General features: G+C 39.4%; 2 protein-coding genes across 3 annotated transcripts; one reads left to right on the top strand and one right to left on the bottom strand.

Moving 5' to 3' along the window:
• Nucleotides 1-521: 521 nt before the first annotated feature.
• On the top strand, nt 522-2,414 carry rbp4l (retinol binding protein 4, like). The gene is made up of 5 exons (XM_068335162.1): nt 522-619; nt 960-1,077; nt 1,159-1,295; nt 1,676-1,788; nt 1,879-2,414. The coding sequence occupies exons 2-5, from the start codon at nt 961-963 to the stop codon at nt 2,100-2,102; spliced, it is 591 nt and encodes a 196-aa protein (XP_068191263.1). The 5' UTR covers nt 522-619; nt 960; the 3' UTR covers nt 2,103-2,414.
• Nucleotides 2,415-9,978: 7,564 nt separating this feature from the next.
• Nucleotides 9,979-16,755, bottom strand: si:ch211-243g18.2 (uncharacterized protein LOC559906 homolog). 2 transcript variants are annotated; one of them, XM_068334867.1, is made up of 11 exons: nt 16,709-16,755; nt 16,182-16,378; nt 15,178-15,446; nt 14,911-15,036; nt 14,469-14,551; nt 14,166-14,322; nt 13,147-13,314; nt 12,689-12,814; nt 11,545-11,762; nt 11,253-11,281; nt 9,979-10,519 (listed from the first exon to the last, which is right to left on the bottom strand). In XM_068334867.1, exons 3-11 carry the CDS (start codon nt 15,427-15,429, stop codon nt 10,404-10,406), a joined length of 1,275 nt encoding a protein of 424 aa, XP_068190968.1. In that variant the 5' UTR covers nt 15,430-15,446; nt 16,182-16,378; nt 16,709-16,755; the 3' UTR covers nt 9,979-10,403. The 2 variants fall into 2 exon arrangements, with proteins under 2 accessions (XP_068190968.1, XP_068190967.1); XM_068334866.1 differs by lacking the exon at nt 16,182-16,378 and having other exon boundaries at nt 16,709-16,752.
• Nucleotides 16,756-19,441: the final 2,686 nt, after the last annotated feature.

Below are 19,441 nucleotides of genomic sequence, written 5' to 3'. Positions count from 1 at the left end.
TTTTCATCCCCTTTGCCGCCCGAGTAATGTGTTTTTTGGTCCATCTTTCCATCTGCAATGGTTGCCGAAGATATTTGTTGGACATACCAACGTACTGACGAACGAATGAACATACGAACGCTGAGAACTACAATACATCACCGCTTTGAAGTGGGATGTAATAATCTGTTTGTCCCAAAAAGTGTTATCACATAAAGGTAAGTAAAACTTAATTTTCAGAAAGTCTCATTTTAGAAGTGTTTTACAGTTGTTCTCCATTGTGTGTCTACCTATGCATGATATATACCGGTATTCTGATTTAGCTTGTGCGTGTATCTCTTTGAATATTCATGGGCCTGTTTCAGTATGTTTTCCAGTCAGTTACATAAAGGTGCGATTGTTTTTATAGTAACTCTTGGTCAGCCTTGAACATAGAAGCCAGATTACGGTAAGGATTTCAACCCAACAGGATTATCTCTAGATTTAAGAACCTTATTTAGTTCCAAGCAATGAAAATCAGCCATAAGCCTGTCTGCAGAGTGCTTATATAAAGGCGGCTTCACAGGCAAAACCCAATCTGCTGGATATAACCACGCTCACTAGTAGCATCGTAATAACTGTTGCTTTGCTGAAAAAACAGGTAAGATTCTGAGATTGTCCCTTTTTGGAGATTGATTACCTTCTATTCAGGGATTTGTTTCAATAAAATGAGAAGTAATTGGTAGAAAGTATGAAATCAGGTTTTGTGAAAAGTTTTAACTTACATTCTGTGAGCTACTGATATCAAAAAAGACATTTTAATTCAGAATACATTTAAAATGCTCTTCTGAACTTCAGCATAGGTATATTTCAGTGACTTTTCTGTATATTATAGTATACAAGCGATTTTCTCAAGTAACAACACAGTTTTAAGCAACCAAGTAAACAAAATTTCATATCTTGTCCGGCCCTGAAACACTGACACCTATGGATTTTTGTAGAATGGGATCCTCAAGGTTGGCCCTGCTTCTGGTCTTGCTGTCCTGTGTAGAACGCTGTCAGTCTGCATCATGCACTGTCGACAGCTTCACCGTCAAAGAGGACTTTGATCCCAAGAGGGTGAGTGAAATGAAAGTTTATCAAACAAACATGCATGTTGACAAAATAACTAGTTCCTGACTTCCTTTTTCTCTATTGCAGTATGCAGGAAAGTGGTACGCATTGCAGAAGAAAGATCCAGAGGGCCTGTTCCTGCAGGACAACATCTCAGCAGAGTACACCATCGATGATGACGGTTCCATGACTGCCTCTTCCAAAGGGCGTGTAACTTTGTTTGGGTACGTCATAGAGCCAAGTAGGGATGATAAAGTTTTTCTGCTGTCTGAAGTTATATAACTCATTAAAAACAGCAAAACAGCAGGCATCTCTTGAAACCCCTGCTGTTAGGGCAAAGGGTCAGCTTGGTCCAGAGTAAGAGCTTAAAACTTAAGAAAGGATCTCAGGTTTTGCTGCAGTTCACATTAACATTGAAGACAGGAAGTGAATTCAGCCACTGGGATATGTAAGATTAGAAGTGGATTTGCACACACAAGATTGTAGGCAACAAAAAAAAATTTAAGAACTTTATTCAACATTAAAAATAACAGGATTGTTTGCTGACTGCCATATCTGCCATAACTTTAATGATGATGTGTGTGTTTGGATTGATGTGTTGTAGCTTTTGGGTTGTGTGTGCTGACATGGCTGCTCAGTACTCTGTCCCTGACCCAACCATTCCTGGCAAGATGTTCATGAACTATCAGGGACTGGCCAGCTACTTGTCCAGTGGAGGTCAGCTATGCACAGACACAGCCCTCATATTTCATCTCCTTATCTCACTACAAACATTCTAGTATCTCCAACATCTTTCTCTCCAACCAGGTGACAACTACTGGGTGATCGACACTGACTATGACAACTATGCTATCACCTATGCCTGCCGCACCCTGAAGGATGACGGCAGCTGTGAGGATGGCTATTCCCTTGTCTTCTCTAGGAACCCCCGAGGCCTGCCACCTGCCATTCAGCGCATTGTCCGTCAAAAACAGGAGGATGTGTGCATGGCGGGACAGTTTCAACCTGTCCTACAGTCTGGAGCATGCTAAAGAGGAAGAAAGAGAAAAGTAGGGGAGTTAAGAAAGTCAAATGCTTGCTGTGGAAGAGGCTTTAAACCAAGGAGATGGAAAATGGAAGAAATTTGGAAAAAGCATTCTTCTGTGTTTGTTGCTTGTGTGTGAGAGTGAGATGTGCACTGAATGGACAGATGCAAGAAATCATGGAAAAAAAGAGGATCTGGAAAAGGAAACATTATAAAAAGCAGTCTATTTTCTCCTCCTTTTCTTTGTATATCCGTTTTATCCAAGGAGAATGTTCCACGTGGGGTGCTTTGACTGAATGTGAAAGCTCAAATAAAAATATTTTTATAAACAAATATCACAGAAATTATAGTCCTTTTTCATGCGTTTAAACTTGGAAAATATCTATTTGGGAATTCATACAAATTCCTTAATTATAAAATAAGATTTAAATATGTTTATTGCATAAAGAACACAAAAACACCAGTTCAGGATTAAAAACGTGTTGCACTTTGGCCATGTGAGCAGCCATGATCTCTCCTGAGCTCAAGAGAACGCAGCCAAACTCAGCACAAAACATACTGGGAAGTAATGAGCTTATTGGTGGTACGATGTTTAGACTTTAGTCCTATTACACTAATTCAACTGTTCGGCAACAGTGTCCTCCAGGGGTCAAGGATCATATTAGTACCTTCATGAAATCACTTCTTGCTCAGGTTCAGACATTTCAAAAAGCTGCAGCCTGATGTACAAAATGTCTAGTTCAGTAACATATTTCTGATTTTAGGAAACTGCGAAAATGATTGTTTTGTGACATGGCATGCAATCTTATTGATGTTGAGCGACAAGCTAGTGAGAAATGGTGCATTATTTAAGAACATTATTTGGTTATTTTCGTAAAATGATTCAAATCTGCCAGGAATGTGTGTAATTTAGTCATTTAATGTGGACATTCATCAACACACCATACTGCTCATGGTACAACAAAGGTGTGTGTGCTGTGTTGATCGACTGGGCCTTTTGTGTGAAAAGTGTAACAGAGAGTCAGGTGTAATGAGACTGTTTGGCAGCGCGTAGAGCCCAACAGGTCAAAGCCTCAACCAGTCTGCCTGTAAACTAGCTTAAGTCTGATGAGATCAGCTGTTTGACCTTACTGATTGTATCATGTCACTACATTCAACCAGGAATAATCAGCTCTGTGGCATAATGGACTTAACCCTAAACACACTCGACCTTAAATGTTTGTGCTTTGTGAATATTTGCAAGTGGACTTTAATATGCTATAGGATCTGTCCACTAGAGTGAAGTCAGACCCCATTAAACATTAACAAGGACAATGAAGCCTTTCTTCTTTTGTTTTCATGACATTTTTTGTTGACAATGAATTTATCATGTTAGTTTCATTTTGAATAATGTATTCATTGTATTTAATCTACTCAGATGTGCTCTACTTTCACTTAAGTGGAGTTCCAATACAACCCGGTAAATAAAAAATAAGGCCATTTCATCAGCTTTTTTTAACATTGAGCATGGAAGTTATGTTTTTTTTTCCAACGTCTGTCTGTCTGAAGCACTGGTACACAAAAAGTTCTGATTTTTGTGTTTCTATAGAGAGGCACGGTTTGATTCAAATGTTTGTCGGGGAGATGAGTGAAGAGGAGATGCTCATGAAGTCCTCCTTACATGAGAAATTAGCTGTCTGCTCTTTAGCACGAGTTGTATATATATTAATTATGAAAATTAAAGTGTGCTGCGCTTCAGGTTAATTGGCCGTTCCAAATTGCCCGTAGTGTGTGACTGTGGGCTTGTGTGTTTGTCTGTCTCTGTGTGGCTCTGCGGCAGTTTTTAGGCTGGATGTCTTTTCCGTCACAATCCTCACAATGTACACTCAAAAAAATAATACTGCATGTTACTTAATTCAATCAGTGAAACATTTTTACACTTACAAATATTGAGTAGATATGAAAGCTCTCAAATCTGTTACAAAAAAACCTTAGTCATGAGTAAAATCTAAGTAATATTTTCTAGTACGTCTGAATGAATTGATTTGGTTCAATTACCTACACAAATTGAGTAAATGTAACTGAATTTGGGGGGGGGTCGCACCCCAAAATGAGGGGGGACTGGGCCTTGCTCAAGGGCACCTCGGCAGTGGCTGGGAGGTGAGCCACTGCCAGCGTGAGTGACCAGCGCCCCAAAATCCTAAAAAGGCAGAATCAGTTCACTTGGTGTTTTTAAGTTGTTATGTCTCCAATACAATTGATTTGACTTGTTTAATAATTGCACTTATTAAAACTAACTGATATTTGTTAATATATTCTCAAAAAGGTTGGTGAAACATGCACTTATTATTTCAAATATTCAAACCATGTAATCTGTGAGTCGAATAATACTTTATTTTAAGTAAGTAAACTTAATTTACATGTGTCTATTTCACACAAATATTCCTGTTGGAGTTTTACTACCTGTAATTAATTTTGATGTAGTCAAATCAAATACTCATCATGATGATATTCAGAATTTTTATTGAGCATGCATAACTATTAATTACTGTCACATTTACTAGGTCCTTGAATCATTTTTTAGAGTGTATGATGGAAACAAGTTACAGTAAAAAGACTGCATTATAAGAGTTATAAATGACCAATCAATAGCATCAGAAAAAGGTCTTCTGTTTTAGACAGTTTGGACAATGGAGATCACAATAGTCTTCTGAAAAGATTAAAAGATGATGCAGGCCTTGAAAAATCAGCATTAAAATACTATAGAGCATATCTATCACTCAATTACAGTGTGTTTGTGTAAATAATAAATCTTCAGAATGACAGTCTTAGTTGTCGAGTACCTCCAGGATCTGTTCTGGGGCCTAAATCGATTAATCTGTAGATGTTACTATTAGGAAACACTGTCAGAAAACACAACAATAATTTTACTGCTATGCGGATGATACCCAGTTATGTTTGTCAATTAAAACAAAGGGTGGCACGGTGGCGCAGTAGGTAGCGCTGTCGCCGCACAACATGGCGGTTCTGGGTTGGAGACCCGCTTTGTGCGGAGTTTGCATGTTCTCCCAGTGTCTGCGTGGGTTCTCTCCGGGTTCTCGGGCTTCCTACCACCTCCAAAACATGCGCTTCAAGTTGATTGGCCAGTCCCCAATTGCCTGTATAGGAATGAGTGTGTGTGTGTGTGTGCGTGGTCGTCTGTCTTTGTGTGTGGCTCCGCGGTGCACTGGCGTTGTGCCCGGAGTGTCCCCGCCTCATGCCCTATGCCAGCTGGGATAGTCTCCAGCTCCCCATGACCCGCTACGGCAGATACAGCAGCAGAAAATGGATGGATAAAGTCTAACAAATTTTTTAAAATTTGAGACTTACCTTGGGGATGTTAAGTCTTGGATGCTCTGCAACACTGATAAAACTGAAGTTATTATTGATCCAAAACACCTTAGGGATGATTTTTCTAGAACTGTAATTCACTTAGAAAATATTGCTTTAACCTCTACTAATCATGTCAGGAATTTGGGAGTTACGTATTTTTGATCAGGATCCGTCCTTTAACTCACATATTAAACCTGTGTTTCAGAAACATTGCTAAAATTAAATATTTGTAACCCTATAATGATGAAGTAAGATCATTCATGCCTTTGTTACTTCTAGATTAGATTACTGTAATTCCTTACTATCTGGCTATTCAAGATCCTCTATTAGGATTTTAGAATTAGCTAAGAATGCAGCTGCCCGCTGACTGACTCGAACAGGGAGGAAAGAGCACATCTCTCTATTCCTGGCATCCTTATGTTGGCTCCCACTAAAATCTAGAACAAAATTCAAGATCCTCATGATTACATACACAGATTTCAATGTGATGTCTTACATTGAAGATCTCTTAAAATCGTATTACACTTGCAGGCCTCTTCAGTCTGAGGATAATGGACTTTTGGTAACCCCTCAGCTCTGTAAGAGTAGAACAGGATGCAGAAGTTTCAGCTATCTGGCTCCTTTATTCTGGGAAGTCCTTGCAGCCTCTCTCCGGGGGGCAGACACCCTTACCTTATGTAAGAGCGACTCAAAACCTAGATAAGCTGTGCTAGACCTGGACTGCTGAGTATATTTTCCCTTTCTCTTTCTCCCGTTAAAGGGAGTTACATCAATTCTGTTATTTTTATTTCTTTTTCTTACTCACACAACATTGATTAACATTGTTAATTCTTGCCAATGTAGCCTTAGTGGAAGGAATGTGGGCAGACACTGGAATTAGGTTCAACAAACAAAGCCACCTGAGGAATTTCATACCAGGAAATAAGTTCAAAGTTTAATCACGTCACAAGGTCAATAATGTTACACAAGTTCACATACACAAAAGGCTAGAGATGTGATTGCACAGAAAGATAAAACAGTCAAAGCCTAACAGGTGATCAGCCACTACACAATGGCACATAGGTTTAATTATAACATGCACAAGTAGGGCCAGGGGCTGACCATGGTTGTCCAAACAAGTAAAGGGGGGAGGGGGTGAGGGGTGATAGTGACAGAGAGATAATAGTTTAAATTCAATAAAGTCAAAACATGGATAAGAAATAATGTACCTCTAACCTGAAAAAAGTCACTGCGTAACTATAACACAGACTGATGAAACCATTAAAGCACAAAGAAACTGTCCACAGTCATGCATGTCACCACTTTAATAGGCAGCCAAAATAATGAATGCTGAATAAAGAGAAAGGTTTTGGTGATGCATATCAGTGGCAGAGATGATGAGTCAATAACGTCCAGGTTAGCAGACCAAGAAGAGACAAGATGATAGAGTGATCTGTCGAGATAGCCACTCCCTGGACTCACACGCAGAGTGACGTACACACCAACAGACCAGGAGCGATAGACAGACAGAAAAACAGAATTAATCAATCAGAATATGAGAGAGGGCACTGGGAATTCTGACAGAACTGAATGTTATTAACAAGAAGAGCTGAAACCAGACAAACGGGATAAACCAATCGGTAATGTTTTTAGATAAAGTCAGTCTACTTTGGTGTGAATGAGCTTCATTACGCATGCCAACATCTATGCAAATAAAGGTGCTGTACGTGTTGTGTCACGAGTCCCCCATGAAATAGCAAAGGATCAAACAGCAAAAATACATGCCTCAGTTTTTGAAGAGTCGGTGGGAACAGACAGCCTAAACCTGCCTTGATGAACAGCTAAGAGATTAAGAATGACTTCTGTACAATTTATATCTTGTGAAAGCACCTGACAAGATGATTTATGTGTTAAAGACAAGGTGGGAACTTACCCATGGTTCTACACTACGTTTAGAATAATTCAATACATAGCAAGCAACGCCCTTTCATATCCTCTTCATTTACTTGTGTTACATTCATTAAATAAATTCACTGACACGGATCGGGGTGGAATTAAGGTGCAACAAGTCAGGAATGAGAACACTTTCTGAATGGGTCGACTCTGAACTCACACACTGGCATTGGGATGTGTTCCAGTTGTAACACACGGAAGAGTTTATGGAGAAGGGTATTCTTTGTGGCTCTGTTACAATTGTAATATGTACCCTGCGTAGGGGTTGGGGGTGGGGGGCAGGATACTTCTGTTTAATCTGTGTTAAGTGGAGGGTGAACAAGAAGATAGCGTTGAAACCAGTGGTGTTCCAAGGTTCATGTTTAGTTTCTCCACAGTTATGAATCACCAGTACACAATGTGTTCGTGTCTGGTTCATCTGGATTTTGTGAGATCATTACGCCTCCATGCATCTCTTCTATATAATTTCAGATCTGTGTCCTCATGTCTGGCTGGGTATTGGATGAATTGTTACACAGGTATTTGATCCCCATCAACTAGATAGAATTTGAACAAAGGTGCGAAGATGTACCGTCAGCTACACTGTCATTTCAGAGTGTATCAATCCTAACTTGCTCTTAATGGTTCATTTTGAACACAGGCAATTTCTCTGGATATAAAAAACACAAATGTTCTGTCACAAAGTGTTTTGCAAGTGTTTCAGTGTGGCTGTTGAACTTGTACAAACCTGACAATGCTGGCACACTGAAAATGGCAGCACATAAAAACCATTTTGGTAAAGTTAGCGTGAGCCGTAAAGTGACAGTACATTGAAAGTATTCTTTCTGTTTTCTTTCACTTTCCTTTATCATCTGATGATTCTTTGAATGGCCTCATTTTAACGTATTCTGATCTCATAATGTAGATTTGATGGGAGCCATAGATTGGATAGATATACTGTATATGCTCAGATGTGACATGATCATGAAGGGATAGTTGTATGAAATATATCATATAGAGAGAAATCATCAACAAAGCCAGGAGCTTTGACTATTAATTTGTACATTTTAGCTTTCAGTGTGTGACAAAGCTCAAAAACAAATATGTGGGCTGCTTTCATGCCATTTTACATACTGTGTTCTCCATTTATGTAAATCAAAGACAGAGATCTCTGCTGCATGTCTCAACGGTTGCACAAATATTCCCTGTCTCTGTCTAATTCCACACGATCTGATTATTTTTTAGCTCTGTCTCTCATATTGTAATATTCCCTGTAATTAAGAGACTTTGATGAGTGACCTGCAGTGTTTTGGCTGAAAAAGTAAATTGCTTCACATTCCCTCTCAATAATAACATGTTTTCTCCCACAAAAGAACTGGAGAGATGTTTCAATTGTTGTCATCAGCTCAAATCTAAACAGATATTTCTCAACTTGACTCGTGTTTCATCATGTCTAGATCCTTTGATCTTCTCCAAGAACGATTTATTAGAATTAAAAGTTTTTTTTAATAAATTTTTTAAAAGACATATTGTGGAAATTGGGCGGCACGGTGGCGCAGTGGGTAGCACTGCCGCCTCACAACACGGCAGACCCGGGTTCGAGTCCCGCTCTGTGCGGAGTTCGCATGCTCTCCCTGTGTCTGCGTGGGTTCTCTCCGGGTTCTCCGGCTTCCTCCCACCTCCAAAAGCATGCACTTCAGGTTGATTGGCTGGTCCCAAATTGCCCGTAGGAGTGAGTGTGTGTGTGAGTGGTTGTATGTCTTTGTGTGTGGCTCCGCGGTGCACTGGCTTCGTGCCCGGAGTGTCCCCTGCCTCACGCCCTATGCCACTGGGATAGGCTCCAGCTCCCCGTGACCCGCTGCGGCGGATATAGCGGTGGTCATATGACAATGAATGAATGAATATTGTGGAAATTCTCATTTTAATAATTGCTGTGTAGATGGTCAAGTTATCATGTCAGATGGTCAGTCCAACATGACATATCTACAAGCATGGATGTTCATGGTCTTCGGCAAATGAAATCCTCCTAACTTTGGTAATCCTCTGACTTTCTAACTCACCTTCAAGGCTAAATTTAATTGTACTATTTTCATATATCAGTCAGTCAGTCATTTTCTTAACCCGCTTAATCCGCTTACGTAGGTCGCGGGGGAGCCGGTGCCTATCCTGGCAGTCTCAGGGCGTGAGACGGGGGACACTCCGGGCACGACGCCAGCGTACCGCAGAGCAACATAGAGACAAACAATCACTCACACACACACTCATTCCTACGGTCAATTTGGGACCGGCCAATCAACCTGAAGCGCATGCTTTTGGAGGTGGGAGGAAGCCGGAGAACCCGGAGAGAACCCACACAGCATATACGTTGGTTTATATTCAAATTTATGTAAAATACATTATCCTCATCAAACAACATTTTAGTGTAGTCTCATGCCAAGCTACTGAGTCTAGTCCACATTATACTAACTAAACATCTTTACATTAACATTACCATAATGAACATGTAGGTGTGATTTTCCTACATGAGGTCTCTTTAGACTTTGTATGCAACAAGTTCAACATCAGGTTGTTGATTTCAGTATAAAATATGATTTCAAGCAATTCAAGAATCAGATAATCAATTGATTATACAGAAACTTTATTGATACAGAGGTAAAATGAGATAAAATTCTGTTCTTGTTAAAGTATGTTATTTTTTCTCAATAACTATCACAATAAGAAATAAATATGTTGTTTATTGAGACAGCATTTGAAGATGAAACAGTATGAAGATGGTTACCTGGACAGTTGACACACCCACACACACAGACAGACATTTCTACTCAAAAGTGTTTGAATTATTTTTAGCTACTGCAGGACTGGACATATTTGTGATTTCTCCAAAAGCAAACAATCAATGTAAAATAAGGTATTTGAAATTGAGCAGTAGCCCAAAAATTCCCAGGTAAAACCAATATTTTCTCTGTTACACCAGTCTTTTATTTTTTTTCTCTGTCCGTGTTTCACTTCCATCTACCTTCTACTTTCTTCTCGTCCTCCCTCCTGTTTAGTTCTTGTTCTCCTCGATTTGCTCCACCTCACTGGATTCTTCCACCACTTTGCCATTGATCATCGTCTGAGTCACCACCTTTACAATCTTTCTGGTGCGAATGTCAGGTTCCTCTGCACATGAGGAGATGTTTAAATTAAAGAGAATGAGAAGAGATCAGAAGGGTAAGTGAAAAAACGACAAAGATTGGTTAGATAGTAATACGTGGTTAGAAAGATTTAAATGAGTTTAAATGGTGTTTGATGATGTTTGCATGAAACTAAAAGACAAGGAGAATTAAAATACTATGAGAATATCATTCTGTGTGAAGCGATTACGTTGTCAGTGAGATACCTCTATTTCATTATGAGTATTATGACATTGATTGAAGTGTGTGCAGTGTAAGTACTAAATACCCAGGGATATGATGGAGACAATGACAAATATTTGTCACAATTTTTTCATCCAGCAGCATGACTCATTATAATTAAGGCGTAGTTACAAGTTTGGGAGTGTTTTCAAAAGCACATAAGCTACCCAAGGATGAGGTAGTGGTGGTTGCATTGTTTCAAAGTGCATGAACCTATTATTAAACCTGGGCCTCTTGGGTGTTTGTAAAATAATTTTGTCTGGCAGCTTGAACAAAGGAACAGAAAAGAGTTCATGTGTAGGAAGGTGATCATTCTACAAATGCTTAATAAATAATTGTGAATGTTTCTCATGATTCACATGCGTCCACATAATTATAACTTTAATTAATATTTACTTCCCTGATGTGTATGGGTTTAAAAAAGCATTTTCTCATTATGAATGTGTTACTGTATAATAGTGTAGTGACTTTGTTTCATTAATGGAAAAAGCACTCACTCTTTGGTGGGGGAGGAACTTCCTTGACTCTGAGAGACAGAAAAGAGAACATTCATTTCAAGTGTGGAAATGGCTACCCCTGTTTTATCAGCAGGTTAAGGAGGAGCCTAAAGAACTCTCTTTTAAGTACGTTGAATGTTATAAATTTTATCTAAAGAAAATAGAGTTAAACTATATGTGTCCCATTGTCCAGTGTGCTCAGCAAATACTCATTACTTCGGGACTTGGGTGCCACCTTATGGCTGACACTCCTTCAGTTGTTGTTTTCTGTATGATTTTGGTGAAATCTTACATCTCCTCTCCCTCCAGTAGGCGCCTGTAGGTGGCTATCTCCATTTCCAGGTTCTGCTTGATGCGAAGGAGCTGATCGTAGTCGGTCTTGTTGCGCTGCATGTCCAGCCTGAGCTGGGAAAGGTCATCCTCCAGCTGGTTCAGGGTGAACTGCAGACGCTCAATCTCAATGGCGTATTTCTGACCTGTCTCAATCAGATTACCTTCCAGTGCTGCTACCTGTAGAGATAAAAAAAAAAGTAATGGCACCGGCCCTATTCACATATGACTACGATGTGCTTTTGTTGTCCACAATCACATAGCAATTATCATTTGTCATTCCCTTAAAAGTGCAATGTGACTTGATCACAGTAATGTAAAGCATTTTTCTCAGAACATGCTTGCCAGCAGAAACCAAACCATAAAGTCATCTCCTGAACTTAAGATTACTCACAGAACAATTATCAGACCACAACTGCCTGTGGTTTGACAAGGGCTTGGCATCCGTGATAAATATTCACTGCTCAGACAGGATTAACTGACTAAACAAAGAACCTCACCCTCATGTAGTTTAAGCAAGGGAATCCAAAGCGTTTTTGCCTGGTTTAACAGTGTGGGAAAAGATATTTACTGTTAACTAAGGGTTGGAAAGAAAAGAAAATAACATGACAATTAACAAGACAAAATAACGAGATGTTCCCCATATTTTTTTAATGGAATAGCAGAGATAGGTATAAACTTGGCTGTGAGACGTAACATGAACCTCCTTATGAATTCTCTGTTGTTATAAAACTAGACTTTTCATGACATCATTGCTTACTGCGGCACCGACAAAACTATTAACCTACTTTCAGTTCCTAGTTGTGGCACAGCTTTGTGTGCATTACATTATTATTTATTTGCACAGCTAGTAAACCAGAAGTATTGCCTTAATTTTTATTGGTAAACCTAAATACAATCACAACTGGGTTAGATTAAAATCGTCACTGGAACCACAAGGATGTTGCTCAACAAGAGAACTTCTAGTTTGCTCTTAAACATAACCTCATTTCACAAATGTTTCATATTTAAATATAGGTCGATGTTTTTTCACCAAAAATAACTAACCAAATCTGAATGATCTGACAGTAGACAGTAAAACCCTGACTACTGTTGGAGCAGGTCACCTGTTTTTGCAGACTCTCCAGCTCAACCTCCAGGGTCTGTAGGAAGCGCTGCCTCTCAATCAACTCGCTCTGAGCTCGTCTCAGAGCCTCGTTGCTCTCTTTCACATCAATCTGCACCGTCTCCAGCTTGAACACGGGACAAAATAAACACAATGAGTGATAATATACGCACAAGGAACACACATGAACACACATATGCTGTGATATCAAATTAAATTACAAATTGTGTATTTCCCTTCATTTATATATTCACTGAAGTTTCTTTTTCTGCTTTGTTTAAGGCGTATGTAAAGAAACGTCAGTATTATAGGATTACTGAGAACACTTTGAAGCTACAAAACATGAGGGTTTCTTACTTTTCTTTAACATTTTGGACATATTGAACATTAAACCTGTAAATTATGAATAGGAAATATCATCAACATAATCAGATGAATCAAGGAAAATCTCCCCCACACCTTTTGGCGGTACCACTGCTCTGCTTGTTCCTTGTTGTTTTTGACGATCGCTTCATACTGGGTACGCAGGTCAGCCAGAATGGTGCCCAGCTCAGGTCCACTGATACCAGAGTCCACTTCAACATTGACCTCATCCTTGGCAATGCGGGACTTCATCTGCTCCAATTCCTGGAGGGGGTAGAGGTAACAATCACATGTGTAAGGGCCATATGGAACCAACAACGAGGTCGCAAATCCTACACCACCAGGTGGCAGAGAAGACGTGAGGGCCTCCTTCATAATTTAGAGGGTCTCCATAAATAGTTGATAGTGAAGATCTCGTTTTACAACCAGCTTTCTAATTCACACTGTGCATATGTACTTGCTGTATTTCTTTTACTCTCATTCCTGACATCATGCTCTCCCATGTGATTTGTTTTCGGTTGTTTATGTCTTTTGGGAGTTAAGGTTTTATTTTAAAACCACTTTTGCACCACTTTCCTCACACCAAACAGGACAAAAACCTTAACATGTAAAATAGGACAAATAAGCAAATAGTCATCCTCTCCTTCTATAGTTGTTATGCCTGTTTATGTACATTTTCTTCTACCAGTGTTAAAGTATCTGTTTCTCATTTCTTAAAAGGAAAGAAGCCCAAAGTTAATTTGACAGAGAGAGCAGGTTTGGGAACCGGATCCACTAGCTCCTTTAGTCCGTAGTAATCAAAAGACCATCTCTTATCTCCTCTTCACCACACAAAGTTGTTTTTTTTGTTTTGTTTTTTTTGTTGGTTGACTCCTACAAAGTACCTCTTCAGTCCACCTAAATAGGTCAGTCTGATACTGAAAAGTTTGTGGTTCGTGAGGGCAGGTGGCAGAATAAGAGAGAAGGCCGAGGTGGAAACAAGATGAATCCAAAGTCAAGTAACAGAGAAGGCTAAAGTACATGAGATTAGACTGTTCTAAAAGGCTGCAAACATCTGAATGGGGTTTCAGGAAAAAACTGAAGGCATGAAAGGGTAAAGAGACACAGGGTCTCACCTCTTCGTGGTTTTTCTTGAGGAAGTACAGCTCCTCTTTCAGGCTCTCCAGATCTCCCCTCAGAGAGGAAATGATCTGCTCATGGTCGGTCTTGGCCTTCTTCAGAGCAACACAATCTCTCTCCACAGACTGACACATCACCATCTCAGTTTCCCACCTAATAAAGTCCAGAAAAAAAGGGTTTATACGCTTTTATTTCGATTAAAAACACATGCCTCATGAAGCTATACATTTTCATTTTAAAGCATGCACACAACTAGATGAAAAACATTTTATATATGTAATTATTCTCACTCTACTCACTTGATTCTGAAATCATCTGCAGCCAATCTGGCATTATCAATCTCTATCATGAGACGAGCATTCTCCAAGGTCTTCTTCCTCACCTGGCAAACATCAAGGTGTGAATAGCTTTCTTTAAGAGTCAATTACTATAAATATTATTATCAACTATCACGTCAACTCATTCCTCAGTAATGGATTTGTGAATCCTTATTCATGTAAAATGATTCATGTTAATTGTTAATATAATGGAATAATTAATGGACACGCAGAGCTCGTCCACATTACTACTGATTAATTGAAGGATAAGGTGTAAGTCTTGTTCTGACATGTTGACACTTGAATGAGTGTTTTGCACGTGTGACAGGAGACGCATTGATTGACGAATGTTATTAAATCTCTAACCTTTACTCTGACCTTTTCACGTGAGTTATGTCTGATAAGATTATTGTGCCATGTGTACCTCTTGTTCTACAGCATGAGCTTTGGCCATCATGGAATCAAGGTCATGACCTTTGGGAATGCGTGTCAGCATCAGCTGCTTGATCTTCATCTCCAGGTCTGCGTTGGAGCGCTCCAGTGAACGCACCTGGAGGATAACAAAAGAAACTTTTGATGGGCAAAGTGCCTGATGAGGTAAATGTCTAACTTCCTTGTGTGCGGTGCCACATAGAAATACACCCATCATCGTTTTGACAGCTGAAGCAAAACTTTTTTTTTTTTGTCTGACCTTATCCAGATATTTAGCCAGGCGGTTGTTGAGGTTCTGCATGGCCTCCTTGTCATTGGCGCTGTTGCCATGCGCTCCATTAAGCTGCAGGCTCACTGGCCCATTGAGATCCTGGCCAATAGAAGCAGAGCGGCTCATGGCGGCAAAGGACACCGAAGCACGACGAGGTCGGCCAGTGTCCATCATGGAAAGGCTGGTAAATGTTGCCGGACGGCTCTTCGAGTAATTCCTCATCGATAAGGCTGAGGTCATGATGGATGGCTGAAAGACTGAGTGACACAAAGATCAACAGGAAGCAGAATTAGATGAGGACTAATAGTGAGAGAAACAGCACAATTACAAATAACACGTCAATCTCAATTCAGAGTTGATGGATACTCAAATTACAGATGTCATTAGGAAAACACATCTCCTTCAGGGATTTTGACCCATTACAGTCAATCAAAGATACTGTTACATGAATCTAGAATAGCTCTTTTGTGGCCCTTCAACAAATGTTTTATTCTATCATTGAACATAAATATACTCAGGGCCTTATATTCAAGACCACTGGATATCCACTGTGAATGACGAAAGGAATCTTTCAGTGAGTGTTCATACATGACTTTATGGTCAGAGCCACGTCAGTCCTTCCATCATGGTTTTACTCAAATATAAATTAACTCAGTCATAAAATCAAAATGTAAATGTGTGCCTCTTCAAGCCCTGGTTATCCAAACAGCCTCTCACCAAGAACTCTATTAAAATGATAATATGGTATGTTTTATATTCAATGAGAATATATGAGAGGAAGAAAGTAAAGAGATGAAAAGTGGCTGTGGAAAATAAAACCATTCCTAAAGGTCTGGATGTTGATATGCTTCGATGTCTTTGAATGAATGAAATTGTGAAATTGAAATTTCTGTACATGTTTGAATCATGTTCAAACTTATTGTTTCTTTCCAAATAATTTACCCTCACTGTACTTTATGTTTAAAGGGTGTTTGCATTAGTTACTGACTTACTGACAGGTGGATGTGAAACATACAGGATAGGTTGTCTTTGTGTCTGAGGTTTTGTGCAAGCTTGCTTTTTTTGTGTTTCTGTAGCAACCACAGGAACCTCTCTGTCTCCCTGACACTCGATCCTTACAGCACCGTTCCCACAGCATTACAAAGGACCAGCAGAAAACAGAAAGTCCTTGTTCAGATGAAAGATAAACCTTTGGGAAAATCATGAAAATATTCTGTCTAAATTCCACTGACACAAGGAGAAACTTTGTTCATGAGGACAAAAACCGTCATTTATTTTTGTTCCGATCACCTTTCCATTAACTGACAAATAGATGAGATGACAACTCAAAATGGAAGCAAATAGGACAACAAAATATCGAAGAAAGCCTTTTCTTCCAACCATAAATGCAATTTAAATTGGTCTTCCATTTATTCATTGACGAGTCCATTCTTAAACTTAATTTAAAAAAACCAAATGCAATCAGTAAAAATAATTCATCACATTTAAACAATGACTAAAAATAAAATAACCCACTCACCGAAGTGTTCTTCAGATAGACGCACAGTGGAAACCAGAGGAATAGAGCAAACTGTGTGCTGCTGATATGACAGGTGTGCTTATATGCAGGTGTGCAGGATGTGGGAGGGGTTATCTTTGAACATGAGGTTTGTTTACTGAGCCTGAAGGTCTTGAGAAAGGTACATGTGATAGACAAATTACTACATTTCCTGTTAAATGTCCCCAGAGAGTCACTCTAGCTGTCAAGTACTTTTAGTATTCTGACTTGGGATAGTTTTCACTGTCCAGAGAAAAGTCATAAAACCGCAGATAGCTCAATTTCTTGAGATAAGTTTAAGATAGATTTATTTTGTTGCTTGGATTTTCTAGGTATGAAGAGCCATGACCTAGAGTTTCATGGTATATCGCTTTCAGTGGGAATAAGTCTGAATGACGTTTGTAATAAAGTTGTATTTAACCTATTGTTATTTATCTGGAGCTCTGTTTCTGTACATCTTGGATCCTCTTGGTTGTTTCTTTTCTTTAGATTCCACCAACCCCCTAGAGGGTCACATCTAAGAGACCCATTTCACAATACACATATTTTCTCATTGTTAATTTAAAACAATACTCAGCTTGCAAATAGCAGCATCACTGATCATACAAGATCATGCCCTCTCATGTGTCTGTTCTATTAAATATCTGAATATCATTACCATCCATTTACTGTTTGCATGTGAGTTCAGTCCCACCTGCAGTTTGCTGGAGGCCTCCTGTCATACACTCAGTCATCCGGCTGTAACCGGAGTCTCCATTTGCCTGTAGGAGATAAAATATTCATCAAGTCATTCAGAGAAAGAAATACTGCTCTAAAACGTTTACCTTATTCATAACAGCTTCAATGAAGATACACACACACAAAAATTTCAATCGTGTTTCAACAAATGGGGTTGCTGTAAGTGATTGAATGATTCCTCTTTAACTTTATTTTAGTTGTAGTTTTATACCAGAATCATTAGAAATGTCCTATGAATGTGTCGTCAGATCTCATCCAAGTCTCATCTTGTCTTTAGCTGCTTATGCAAAGTTATGGGTAAAGGGTTCTGCTGGAGCTAATCACAGATGGCTACAGGCATGAGGCAGGGTACATCCTAGTTGACATGCCAACTCATTGCAGAGTCACATGAAAGACAAACAGTTGACACTCACATGGACAATTTGCAGGTTAATGCACCTAAATTGGATATCTGTGGTGGCAGGAAGAAACTGTAGAACCCGGAGATTACCTATGCAGACAACAGAAGAACATAGGTTGAATCGAACCAGTACTTCTCATGGTTTTGGTGTTTATATTCTGATTGATGAATCTCATCTCATCATCATAGTTTATTTTATTTTATCTCATTTTATACATCATCTCACCTACCTTACCTCTTCTCATTTTATTATTGTCTCGTAGTATAAACTAATATATCAGCAGATACCATATTTTAGCTTACCCTATAATATCGTATCTCATCTCATCTCATCTCATCTCATCCATTTCTCTGTATATCTCTACTTAATACCAATGGTACAAACAATTAAAAACCAACATAAAGGAATGAAACACTCAATGAGCAGAATAATGAACATAAAAAGTTATCATGTATCAAAATGTTTACAGGCTCGTCAACAAAAAAATTATTTAAGCGATCATTATACGTGATTACTTTACAGGAACATAATTGTATTTAATCATTATTATCATATCAATTGTAAAAGTGGACATAGCAAAGCAAAGGGATTTCCATAATGAACAAGAAATTAAAATGGAATAAATTAAAAGCATCAACATTTGAAACTTATCAGTGCAAATTTTATCTAATTCTTTCTTCCAAAGTCTTTTGCGTCTATTCCAATCATTCATTCATTCATCTTTCAACCCACTTAATCCGCTAGTTTAGGTCGTGGGGAGCCGGTGCCTATCCCGGCAGTCTCGGGGCGTGGGGCGGGGGACACTCCGGGCACGATGCCAGTGTACCGCGGAGCCACATAGAAACAAAAAATCATTCATACACACTCACTCACTCCTACGGTCAATTTGGGACCGGCCAATCAAACTGAAGCGCATGCTTTTGGAGGTGGGAGGAAGCCGGAGAGCCCGGAGAGAACCCACGGGGAGGGCATGCGAAGTCCGCACAGAGCGGGACTCGAACCCGTGTCCGCCGTGTTGTGAGGCTGCAGCGCTAACCACTGCGCCACCGTGCTGCCCGTCTATTCCAATCAGACCCGTGTCATTCACCAATCGAAGACACCCAGAGCTAAAGCTGCAGTCTATCGCCACCGCGTGGAGGAGACTGCTTATTGCAAGTGAAGCGCACGACAAAGCAGGGACCAGAACTCCCCAAAGGAGGGCAGCAACAAGCTATGCTAATTTGGAGCTTGCTGTTGCTTTATAAAGACATGGCCTAAACTGACTTTTCATTGTGTTTCGACACATTGAAACCCAAAACTCAGCATTTTTCTACAGCTACACCTTGAGTGTAATATACATGTTTCCCGCAAATTCACATTCACATCTTTATATTTTATTATGTTTATAGACTTAGGTATCTCCATCAAGTCTGTACAATATTTTTTTTAATTCATTTGACATCAAACAAGGCCTTTCTGTGTGCTGTAGCAAAAACAACTAAATTTGAGACCAGTCAGGATCAACTTGAACCTTTATCAACCTTTCCTTTTGCTTTCACTTTCTCAGTCACCCTCTCTTCTTTGGTCACTACGCATC

Source organism: Antennarius striatus, chromosome 15 (assembly GCF_040054535.1).
Source record: "Antennarius striatus isolate MH-2024 chromosome 15, ASM4005453v1, whole genome shotgun sequence".
NCBI lineage: Eukaryota > Metazoa > Chordata > Actinopteri > Lophiiformes > Antennariidae > Antennarius > Antennarius striatus.
This window is presented reverse-complemented; position numbering and strand designations above follow the sequence as displayed.